At 36.9% G+C, this 12,541-nt stretch overlaps 2 protein-coding genes across 3 annotated transcripts in view; one reads left to right on the top strand and one right to left on the bottom strand.

Moving 5' to 3' along the window:
• The window catches only part of zdhhc20a (zinc finger DHHC-type palmitoyltransferase 20a), a 53,409-nt gene that overhangs the window by 40,468 nt on the left and 400 nt on the right, over positions 1-12,541 (top strand). For both annotated transcript variants that reach the window (XM_017488999.3, XM_017489002.3), the window contains 4 exons: positions 3,074-3,160; positions 4,352-4,458; positions 5,298-5,345; positions 5,786-12,541. The exon at positions 5,786-12,541 is cut by the window's right edge and continues 400 nt beyond it. In XM_017488999.3, the coding sequence (XP_017344488.1) occupies positions 3,074-3,160; positions 4,352-4,458; positions 5,298-5,341 (238 nt within the window). In that variant the 3' untranslated portion in view covers positions 5,342-5,345; positions 5,786-12,541. The remainder of the gene's footprint in view (positions 1-3,073; positions 3,161-4,351; positions 4,459-5,297; positions 5,346-5,785) is intronic.
• Positions 12,402-12,541, bottom strand: part of smg6 (SMG6 nonsense mediated mRNA decay factor) — a 55,943-nt gene continuing 55,803 nt past the window's right edge. Inside the window, exon 21 of the mRNA XM_017488996.3 lies at positions 12,402-12,541. This exon is cut by the window's right edge and continues 1,598 nt beyond it. The gene's annotated coding sequence lies outside the window, so the exon portion shown is untranslated.

The raw sequence follows: 12,541 nt of genomic DNA, 5'->3' as shown, positions 1-12,541 counted from the left end.
TGTCACTTAATCCACATAATGAAGGTTAGGATGGATGCAAATGCATATAAGAGTTTATTGAGAGAGAGACAGGCAGACAAATCCAAAACACGTGACAGTAGCGAGGTCAAGAAACAGGCAAAGGGTCAGGCGATTGGCAAACAGGCATAAACTGGGCAAGGCTAGAATCTAGAACGAGAATAAGTTCAAGGAACATGAAACAAAATGAGGAATTAACTCAAAATGAGTATTAGTGTTATCACCGTACCAATCGATTATACCCTGTATAATCGATTGGTACGGTGATAACACTAATACTTCGCCAAGTGCAAAGAGACACAAGGGGTTTAAATGACAAATGTAATCAGGGGTGACCAATGAGCTGAGACAGCTGAGAACAATGATGACAAACCTATGGGAAACAACCAATGACAATACAGGGGCGGAGACAGCACATAAACATAACAAAAGCACGTGTAGAAAGTAAACAAAGTGAATGTCACTGATGACCCAAAAGCTTGCGTTCGCTAAGAGCTCATGAATCAGCTCGTGCTTTGAGCTTGCGCTTCAGGTCTCTGAGCATGCTGCATGCTACATCGCTAGCTCGAGGGGAAATCGTGACATCAGCGACAGGCAGGCTGGACTTCTTTTTGGTAAGAAACCAATACCTCTGGCAAACTCTGTAGTTACAACAAAATGGTTATTTTGAAAATGAGCTTAACTGATTTAACTTTATGCTGAGCTCCATTCAAGTCAGAGCTCTGTGCTGAAGTCTCGGTGCAATTCCCAGCTGCCACTTATATGGGACACAGCATTAGCTTTATTTGCAATAATTAATGACTGTCGCTCTGTGGCATGACCAAATATTATAGGTTTTACATGTCAGCCACTATATTTTACTTGCTTGAACTGTGCAACTGAAAGCTAATGTGTTTAACCTAACTAATTAGCCAGCTAGCTAGCTACCATCCAACATTGCTTAGCCTATGTAACTGGATAATAACAAAACATACATCAAAATCAACACAAAAATGGTTTACTGACCGTATGAGGTACCATCCCAGTACCATGACTTGAAACCCATGAAAAACCTGTGGGGTGAACTGAAGAGGAGAGCTGTTGTCTTGGCAAAGGGAGGTACCACAAAGTATTGTCTAAAACGGTGCCAATAATTGTGGCACACATGTATTTAATTATTTTTTATTTTTTGATAAACCAGTTTTGTTTGCAATTGTTTGATATCCATGAGAGTAGAGGATTTTTGTAATTTTTTTTTTTAAAACAAAACATCAAAAGGTTCAACAAATAAAGACAATTTTTCAGTTTGTTAAAACTATATAAATTATCCATGTCCGTTGACTAGCAAGCCAAGCTTGTTATATTCTTTAGTTAGCATGCCAGTTTTATTGCTGGTTCATTACATTTTGAAATGACAAAACAACTCGAACCAGAATCATAGTTCTAAACTTCCTGTAAACACATTCATCTTCTGTTGGTTTGGAAACATATCTAGTTCTATTGTATGCACAACGTGGCATTTTAGGGAAAAAATGTCATGCGTTTAAAAATCACTTAAGTGTCTCTATTTTTACATAACTCCCGCTATATTTATACTTCAGTATTTTCTAGAATTATGTCACGTGAGATGTCAGAATCGGGTATCTCACTCTGAGGTCCTGATTGGTCAATTATGGTAGGGACTCCCAATATTTAATTATGTATTGCATTCTGAGTATTGTAGCGTTCTGGTGAAAACAGAAAAGATGTAATAAAATTATGAATTTTGCTAAACTGAGAATTGGAAGCAGTGCAGTCCCATGCAACAGGGTGACAGGCACTTATTTTCAGTTTGGGAAGAAAAGCCATTTGCTGCAGATAGTAGTCTGTCCGTAATCACAGGGGTTTTACATTCATACTGTTAAATCTTCAGATATCTGTCCATGATCACAGGGATTTCATTCCCAAATAATATTTTTACATTCATACTGCTATAACTTCAGATACCTGTCCATGATTGCAGGGATTTCATGCCAAATACCCTTTCCATACATACTGCTATAGCTTCAGATACTGTATCTGTCTGTGATTGCAGGGGTTTCATGTTTGAAAAATGCTATTGTTATGAAATGCTTGTTTCACTTAAATAAGCTTTAAGTCTTACTGACTTTACATCATTTCTATCATGTCTTAACACGCAAGACTAAAAATCTGCAGTGAAATCTTCGTCCTTTTTAACCTCCGTATTATTTTCACTGCTGTTTGCCCCATTATAAAAACAAAACAAACTCAATAAAACAAACTCACGTTTTGATACTCAACTTTATTTTCACAGAAAAAGCAGAGTTGGCAGTTTGAAGAACCAGTTAATTCAGCCTTTACAGGATAAAAAAAAAATAGAAAAAATAGTTGACAATATGACAATTTTGTCTTTCATCTTATATCGCTGATCACGGGAATGCCCGTGCATAAAAAGTATTCTGCGCATGTTTGGTGACCTCTACTGTTTTTTGTAAGGGGGCGTCTTCGCCGCACCTACAGAAATGCCCATTTTATGTCGCGGTACTGAAACCCCTGGAATTTACTGATTGCCTCAACAGCAGAACAGAATACTATATACAATCACAAATAAAAGGAAATTCCAGGATAAAACTAGAATTTAATATTAACACGTCATCCATGTCACATTGAAACCCTTATATTTCAGTGTTTTGAGAATGAAGGTTTCAAGCTGCCATCTGATTTTGCTGCAACATCAGAGAGGATTATTTATTTGTTGTTGTTTTTTTAAGCCTGTGAGGGTGGTGGGAGGAAAAAAAAGTTCAATAGCTGAAATTACCTTCTTGGGGTTTTTTTTTTCTTGTGTGTGTGAATTAAGAACCGCAATATATTAGACCGTTCTCATTTCACAATTTGAAACCTGTGTGTTTTAAAGGAAGAGTCTGTCTATATTACTTGTAGGATATGAGAATTATTGTGTTCATGACCTGTATTTGAAGTAACATCCTATTTTAGTTATCAGCAAATTGCATTTAAAATGCATGGGTCATACATAGTTTGCATTTCAGTAAACTTTGCTGTCTCTGTTTTTATTGAGCTTGGGAGATGGTTGTACTTTTCCTGCTCGATTATTCAACAGTGATGCTGAACAGGGCATTGTAGACCACCAGACCAACACAAAATGGTAATCTCTCATGCTTTACTTTTATTCAGTGTTATCTAAATGTTTATAATTAATTTGACTATTATGCATGTACAGTCACCTCTGAAAGTATTGGAAGGGCAAGGCAAATTCTTGTTTTGTTATACACTGAAGACATTTTGCTTTGAGATCTAAAGATGAATTTGAGACATTAAATCAGTATCTCAGCTTTCATTTCCTGCTATTTATATCTAGATGTGTTAAACAGCTTTTTGTTTAATCTTTAGTTTGAGCCCACCCATTTTTCAATTTATCAAAAATATTGGAACATGTGACTGGTAGGTGTTTCTTGTTGCCCAAGTGTGCCCTGTTAGATTGATTGTTCCAAATAACTAATAGATCTGAATGTCTCCACTTGGTTTGAGTGATGGGTTTCACATGTGAAACTGCATTTGTTGCTACAATGTATAAATGAACATGAAAACCAGAGAAATGGGAGAAAAGCAAGCCATTTTGAAGCTGAAAAAAAGAGGGAAAATATGAGTCATGGCACAAGCATCAAATTGATTGGCTTGAAAAAGTAAGAAACAAATGGTGTACTGACAACCAAATATTGAACAAGTCAGCCAGGGTAAACAACAGCAGTTGTTGACAAACACTGTGAGAACTGTGAAGAAAAACGAACTGTGATGTCAGTGACATCAACAACCTCCACAGGGCAAGTGTGAAGTTATCACAATCCACAATTCGAAGAAGACTTTGAGATGCAAACCACTCATCAGCAGTAAAAATTGGAAGACCAGAATGAAGTTCACAAAGAAATACAGAAATGAGCCAATAAAGTCAGTGAAGTCAGTGGGTTGCTAGTTTGATGCTTTTGGAGGCAAAGAATATAGAACCAAATATTAAGCGTTATTTACTTTAATTTATTTTATGACTCTTCCTATATTTTTTCTCACCAAAAAATTGAGTGGTCTGCCAACGTTGCCAAGTTTTTTACAACATCTAGGTGTAAATATCAGGAAGTAAAAGCTGATGTTCAGACCTATAGTTCATGCATCTTTTGATCTTGTATCCAACTGTCTTCAGTTTATAGCAAAAACAAGAGTTCGACTTGCCGTTCCAGTAATTTTGGAAGCACCATTTCCTTATTGAGAAAATATTTATCAAGGAAAAAAGATCCACTGTGGATTGTAGGGTACTGTTTGTTGATTAATTATGTGTAAATTACAGTGCTGTGGATGGACAGCTAAACAGCAGACCTCTCAGCGAGTCACAGAATCATCTCCTAAACCGTAATGTCTCCTTGGATGAGCAAGACTACAGTACTACAAACACTGGTTGGGGTTTTTACTTATATACTTACTTAAAATTGTGTAAAATTGATTGTAAAAAGAATGAGAATTGCTAACAGTGCAGAATGTTCAGAAAGTGGTTCTGCCATGCCCACTGTTTTATATTGATGGGGAAAAAAGAAATGCAACACTAATAACTGGACTAAAAAAAATCGTAATTATATAAATTCCGATAATAAACAAATGAACTTAATAACAAAGTAGCTGTGACCATGAACTGTGGTAATTCTACAGTACTTCCTGCAGTGAGGGCCTCTTGTAGCTGCTACAAGACTTTCATTTTTTAATACTTTTAAGCCTTGACCTGAATCTCACAGAAAATTTGTAGACTGAATTGAAAAAGCATGTCTGAGTGAGGAGGCCCACAAACCTGCCTGAGTTACACCCATTCTGTCAGGAGGAATGGGCACAAATTCTGGCAGAGTACAGTATTATGAGAAGCTTGTGGAAGGCTACCTCAAGTGTTTAACCCAAGTTAAGCAAATAAATGGCACTGCCACCAAATACTAACAAATTGTGTGCAAAATTTATACTATACCCACTGATATAGTAAATAAAAGCTCAAAAACATCTATTTGTAATTGATTATTTTAAAATGATCTCTGATGAACAAAATAGATGCCCTAACTGACTTTCCAAAAGGAATATATGGTAACATGAAATGTGTGAAGCTGTGAAAAACTGAGATTGAATATCTTTAGCCTACGTGTATGTAAACTTTTGGCCTCAACTGTAGTTCTGTTACACTAATGTGTGTTTCTTAAAAGTAAAACAATGTGATTAAAAGATGAGTGACCTCTTACATACTCGTCCTTGTGCTGCAGGTAATGGTCTAACAGTCACGGTTTCCACCAAGAGGGAGTCCTAACCAGGTAAACCAGCTAAAGACATTGGATATTTCATACATCCAGTGTTAGGCACATGCCATTAGTACAGTCATTTTCATAGGCAAACTGCTGGCTGTGTCCTTGGCACACGCTGACACTTGTTGCAGGTATATCATCTGGTTTATAGTGATTCTATAATGATTTGGTGAATTTTTTTTAGTACTTACAACTACAATCACAAGTGTTAGTATGTAATATGATCTTTTCTGTTTTGTTGTGATTCCCTTTGTATGTGATTTCAGCATATGCTTAAAGGCTAATCCAGACACAAAACAAATTTGATATTAGTGCATGTGTACTGAATGTGCAGCCAAGGAAATAATGCATTACTAGGACCATTCTAGATTGTATCATTCTTTTTAGGTATCATTCTTTTGATGTTTATAATGGTGATGGAACCTTCTAATCTTTAGCTTTTTCCATAGTACCTCAGGATGAGACATGATTATTCTGATCTCATGGGAATGTTGCACTCCTCTTTTAAAGACTTCATTCAACAGATTACAGAGCCAAAAACCTTCCTTAAGCTGCAGCTTCCTCCCGTGTGCAACTGGTAAACAGTGAACCCACATGAAAAACCCATATACTCTGAACTTCACATCACACGTGATTATCACCAAATTTTTCACTGTTCTAACAGGAGCTTTGACTAAATACTCCAATTTTATTACATGCTACACCTACTATTTGGGCTGATGCTTTGCATTTTTATTGTGACTTTTTTTTTTTTTAGGTTGGATATAGCTATAGTATTTTCACCTCTGGTATTATTTTGCAGGATTAAAAAATAGATTGCAGATGTTTATAAAACTAGAGTATTACACCCCAATTCCAAAAAAAAGTTGGCACAGTTTTTGAAACTGTTTTGGACATTTGAAAATTCAATTCACACTGTACTATATTGAAAACACATTATTTGATGTTTTACTTTGTGAATTTAATTTATTTTTGAAAATATACACTCATTTCAAATCTGAAGACTGGAACACACTCCAAAAAAGTTGGGACAGTTGACTGTTTACCACTGTGTAACATCACCTTTTCTTTTAATAAAACTTATTAAGCATTTGGGAACTGAAGACACCAGTTGGTTAAGTTGAGCAAGCGGAATTTTCCCCCATACATCCATTATGCATTTCTTCAGCTGCGCAACTGTATGGGGCCTTCGTTGCCTTATTTTGCGCTTCATAATGCACCACACATTCTCAATCGGAGACAGGTCAGGACTGCAGGCAGGCCATGCTAGCACCCACACTCTCTGCTTATGCAATCATGCACTTGTAATCTGGGCAGAATGTGGTTTGGCTTTGTCCTGCTGTGGATGGCAGCATATGTTGCTCCAAAATGTGTACACATCTTTCTGCATTAATGGTGCCCTGAGAGATGTGCAACTTATCCATGCCATGACAGACGCTGGCTTTTGCACCTGACGCTGGTAACAGCTTGGAAGTTCCTTTTTCTCTTTGGCCTGGAGAACGCATTGGCTGTTTTGTCCAAAATCTATTTGAAATGTTGACTCGTCGGACCACAAAACACGTTTCCACTGTTCTACTGTTCATGTCAGATGAGACCAAGTCCAGAGAAGTCGGAGGCACTTCTGGACAGTGTTGATGTATGGCTTTGCATAGTAAAGCCTTCACTTGCATCTGTGGATGCAGCAGCTAATGGTGTTGACTGACAAAAGTTTACCAAAGTATTCCATGTCAGGATAGCCATTACAGACTCATGACGGTTTTTAAGACAGTGACATCTGAGGGACCGGAGATCATGCGCATTCAGAAGTGGTTTTTGTCCTTGCCCTTTATGTACTAAGATTTGACCGGATTCCTTGAATCTTTTAATTATATTGTGCACTGTAGAAGGTGAAATGCCTAAAATTCTACCAATTTGTCTTTGGGGAATGTTGTTCTCAAAGTGTTTGATTATTTGCTGATGGCGAGTCTCGACCCATCCTTGCTCTTTAAGGACTTTTTTGGAGGCTCCTTATATACTATGATTAGATGATTGCCTCACTTGTTTCACATCACCACCTTATTTCAACTTGTCACATGGCTATTAGTCCTAAATTGCCCCTGTCCCAACTTTTTTGGAACGTATTGCATGCATCAATTTCAAAATAAACTTACCTTCAAAAAACTATGCAGTTGATTAGGTAAAATATCAAATACCTTGGCTTTATACATTTTTTTTTGTTTGTTCAAATACAAGTCAAAGTACATTTACAAATCACTCTTCTTTGTTTTTATTAGCATTTTCTATACTGTCCCAACTTTTTCGGAATTGGGGTTGTAGTTAAACCCACACCAGTTACATATACACCAAATCATACAGTATTTCTAGTTTAATTTAGTATTCAATTGCAATGGGCCTAATGAGTGGCTTGAGTGACTGCAAACAGCATGGTAGTACCAATTGTACCAGTTCTATCGAAATGCATGTTGTCCTCAACTTGTTTGTCTGAGCACTGAGTGGGAAATATAGACAGCTCTACAATTATATCAACCTTTGGTAAAGATGGATAAAAAAGGGTTTAAATAATGTCTTTGTGTAACAAAACCAGATGTCACCCCTACATTTAGTACTTTGTGTAACCTCCTTTTACCAACATAACAACATGTGAGTGTTCTCCTATAATGTTTGGAGATTAGAAAGCAAGAACTCTGAGATGATGCCTTAGTACAGAATCTCTCCAGATCCTTCAGAGTCCTAGCTCCTGTATTGTAAATTCTTTTCTTTAGCTCACCACACATGTTTTCAGTAGGCTTTAGGTCAGGACAAGGACATGATTTTGTGGTCACTGAACTGTTTTTGTGTGGACTGTTTGTAAAGGAAAATACATTTGTGTCATCTTCCAAGGTCATTACAGATCTGGTTGTTCCAAGCTTTTTTATTATTGTCCTAACAGGATATAGGTATTCTTAATTGTATAGTTTATAGCCATTGCCTGATTTATGAAGGTTAACACACTTTTGTCTCATTTCATTTGCGTGTTCTCTAATTTTCTACATGTTGTTTTCTACAGGAAGTTTGGCCTCTGTGTCACTTCATTTATACTCCTGTGTCACTTCATTTATACTGTTTCACTGAAACTATGGGTGACTGCTTAAGACTTCCTAAATATTCAGGAGAATTTATAAAAGTAAAATACAAAAAAAAATTGCTTCAGTTACATTTTGTCCATAAGAATTCCAACTGTTGCTAACACTTTATTTTAACGCTACTTGTTTTATTTTGGCTATACACCAAAGACATTTGGGTGAGATGAATGAGACAATAGAGTGGAATTTCAGCTTTCATTTCCTGATATTTACATCCAGATATGTTAAACAACTTAGTCAGGGTCTTCAATATTCACAGAGCCCTGTATGGCTGCAGGCTTTCATTCTAACGAAGCAGGAGCCACACCTGATTATACCTGTTTAATCAGCTCTTCTTTGTCTCCAAACAACTATCAAGTGTGCCTCCTATTTTTGGGCTCTTTGGGGATAAGATTGAAGACTTGGTGCATGACACATTTTTTTTTTAACCCAGCCATTTTTCAAGTAATCAGAAAATACTGACAGGTGTTTCTTGTTGCCCAGGTGTGCCCTGTTAGATTGTTTACAGGTGCATGTGTTAAAAAAAAAAAAAAAAAAAAAAAAAAAAAAAAAAGTATGGCAAAGTTGTTTTTTTTTTTTTTCTGTCATTTAAAAAAGTGGAACTTGTCTAGATTCATTTCACAAAGTGAAATATTATAAGCCGTTTTTGTTTTAATCTTGATAATTATGACTTACAGCTTATGGGAATCAAAAATCCAGTATCTCAAAATATTAGAATAAGAATTTATAATACAGAAATGTCGACCTCCTGAAAAGTATGTTAATTTATGCACTCAATACTTGGTCAGGGCTCCTTTTGCACAAATTACTGCATCAATATGGCGTGGCATGGAGGCAAGCAGCCTGTGGCACTGCTGAGGTGATATGGAAGCCCAGGTTACTTTGATAGCGGCTGGGCTGTATTGTTGGGTCTGGTATCTCTTATAGATTCTCTATGGGGTTCACATCAGGCAAGTTGGCTGGCCAACCAGTTACTAGTAGTTTTGGCACTGTGGGCAGCTGCCAAGTCCTGCTGGAAAAGGAAATCAGCATCTCCATAAAGCTTGTCAGCAGATGGAAGGATCTGCTGACAAAATCTCCTCTAAAATCTCCTGGTGATTGACTCTTGACTTGAGAAAACACAGTGGACCAACACCAGCAGTTTACATGGCACCACTAATGGCATCACTGACTGTGGAAACTTCACACTGGACAACTTGGATTCTGTTCCTCTCCACTCTTCCTCTAGACTCTGGGACCTTGATTTCCAAATGAATTGCAAAATTTACTTTCATCTGAAAAGAGACTTTGGAACACTGATCAACGGTCCAGTTCGTGTTTTTTTTTTTTTTTTTTGCTTAGCCCAGATAAGACTCTTCTGACATTGTCTTTGGTTCAGGAGTGGCTTGCCAATAGGAATGCGACACTGCGATATTTCTGTATTATGAATTCTTTGTTCTAGTGTTTTGAGATATTGGATTTTTTATTTCCATGAGCTGTAAGCTGTAATCATCAAGATTAAAACAGAAAAGGCTTGAAATATTTCACTTTATTTGTAATGAATCTACAATATATGAAAGTTCCATTTTTAAAAAATTTAATTACGGTGAAAATTTTACTTTTCCACGATATTCACATTTTTTGAGATGCACCTGTAATCTTGGTTTGAGCCCTGGGTTTCACCACTGAAGTCTACAATTGTTGTTTAAAAAGGATGAACCAACATGAAGACCAGCCAGTGAGCTGCCTATGGGAGAAAAGCAAGCCATTTTGAAGCTGAGAAAAGATTGAAAATCAGAGCCATTGCACAAGCTTTGGGCATAGCCAATACAACAATTTGGAATGTCCTGAAAAAGACAGAAACAACCAGACATCAAACAGGTCCGCCAAGGAAAACAGCAGCAGCTGATGACAGAAACTTTGTGAGAGCAGTGAAGAAAAACAGACAAACAGATGGTGACATCACCAGCAACCTTCACAGGGCAGAGGTGAAGGTATCGCGATCCACAATTTGAAGAAGACTAAGAGCACAGAAATATTGAGGCCTTACTACAAGAAAGAAATCACTCATCAGCAGTAAGAATTGGAAGGCCAGATTAACAAAGATTAACTTCTACCAATGTGATGGAAAGCGCAAAGTGTGGAGGAAGAAATTTAGCTTCTCATGATCAAAAACATACAAGCTTATTGTTCAGGCATGGTGGAGGTAGTGACATGGCTTGGGCTTGCAAGCCCAAGAATTCAGAAGTTTACAGAAACATTGTATGGGAATTTGCAGAGATATTGTGGTGCTTGAAATTTTGTGAACCCTTTAGAATTTTCTATATATCTGCACAAATATGACCTTAAACACAAGTACTAAACGTAGATAAAGAGAACACAATTAAACAAATTAGACAAAAATATTATACTTGGTCATTTATTTATTGAGGAAAAATATCTAAGGTCACATATTTATGAGTGGCAAAAGTATGTGAACCTATAGGATTAGCAGTTTAATTTGAAGGTGGAATTAGAATCAGGTGTTTTCAATGGGATGGCAGTCAGGTGTGAGGAAGCTCCCTATTTTACTTAAAGAACAGGAATCTATCAAAGTCTGATCTTCACAACACATGTTTGTGGAAGTGAATCATGGCATTAACAAAGGAGATTTCTGAGGACCTCAGAAAAAGAGTTGATGCTCATCAAGCTGGAAAAGGTTACAAAACCATCTCTGAAGAGTTTGGACTCCACCAATCCACAGTCAGATTGTGTACAAATTGAGGAAATTTAAGACCATTGTTACCCTCTCCAGGACGTGTAATAGTCTCCGGGTTCACGAAGGAACCCAGGTCAACTTCTAAGCAACTACAGGGCTCTCTCACATTAGCTAATGTTCATGAGTCCACCATCAGGAGAACACTGAACAACAATGGTGTGCATGGCAGGGTTGCAAGGTGAAAGCCACTGCTCTTCAAAAAGAAAATGGATATTTGTGGATAGATGAGGCCAAAATAGAGTTTTTGGTTTAAATGAGAAGTGTTAGCAGCTAAACAGCTAAACTACTGTAGCAGCTAAACCCATAACTTAGTTGTGCCTCCAATTGGCTAACAACACCAAACTAGTCTAGTTATAAAAGTTTTATATTTTATCGGTCTGGTTAGTCCTACAAACAGTGAGAACGCCTGAGGCAAGTTTTATGAAAAATCCAACTTTTTCTGATCATGTCATACATCGACAGTTACCCAAGTTACCTCAGCTTCCATCAGGTTTATCATTTGCATGGTCCTTGAAAATAAAATCCAACACTGCAATAACAACCCATACAGAAATCACCGTTTACAATAGATAATGCTTTACAATTAACTCTGTTACAGCACTACATGACTGACTATCGTTTCAATAAAATATCTTACCTGTTGCGTAAGAAAAAAGCCATCTCCAGTTTTTGGTTCGTACAACTGGTGAATTCCTGGAGGTTTGCTGTTTTGCATGGTCCATTGTCTCGCTCATTGTGACAAAGTAGTGATGAGACATACGGGCAAATGACGTATGTATGCTATTTCCTGGGAAATCTATCCCGATAGACCTAAAATATAAACACTTATAATAGGCTTACCTTGGGGCTGAAATAGAACATATAGCATCTTAACATTAGCACATTAATTCTCACACTCATATGGGGTTCAGTTCATCCACCATTTACATGCTTTTGAAGTTCATGATTTTCAGCTTTTTTGTATCATAAAATACTCAGTTCTGTTTACATCTTATGTGTTATCTACTTGATGCTAGTGCAACAGGAGAAGGGGATAATAATGTTCAGTGATGTTCAGTCCATTTTGTAATTATATGCATAGCTGCAAGTGCCGTCACACAGGATTAAAAGCAATTACCTTAATGCACTACATAATGCACTTTTATTTTTCAAGAAATAATATGCAAAACATCAGCATGCTTAAAAATCAGACATTGCACAAAGTGATTTGCAGTAATAAAAATGTTTTATTGGTTTTGCACCATTTAAATCACCCATAACTGCAATGAATTAATCATCTAAGTCTTTAAGCTGTTTTAGGCTTGAGTGGTATAAAAAAGTTCATCCATACATACACTCAACAAATA

This window comes from Ictalurus punctatus, chromosome 16 (assembly GCF_001660625.3).
Source record: "Ictalurus punctatus breed USDA103 chromosome 16, Coco_2.0, whole genome shotgun sequence".
Taxonomy (NCBI): domain Eukaryota; kingdom Metazoa; phylum Chordata; class Actinopteri; order Siluriformes; family Ictaluridae; genus Ictalurus; species Ictalurus punctatus.
This window is presented reverse-complemented; position numbering and strand designations above follow the sequence as displayed.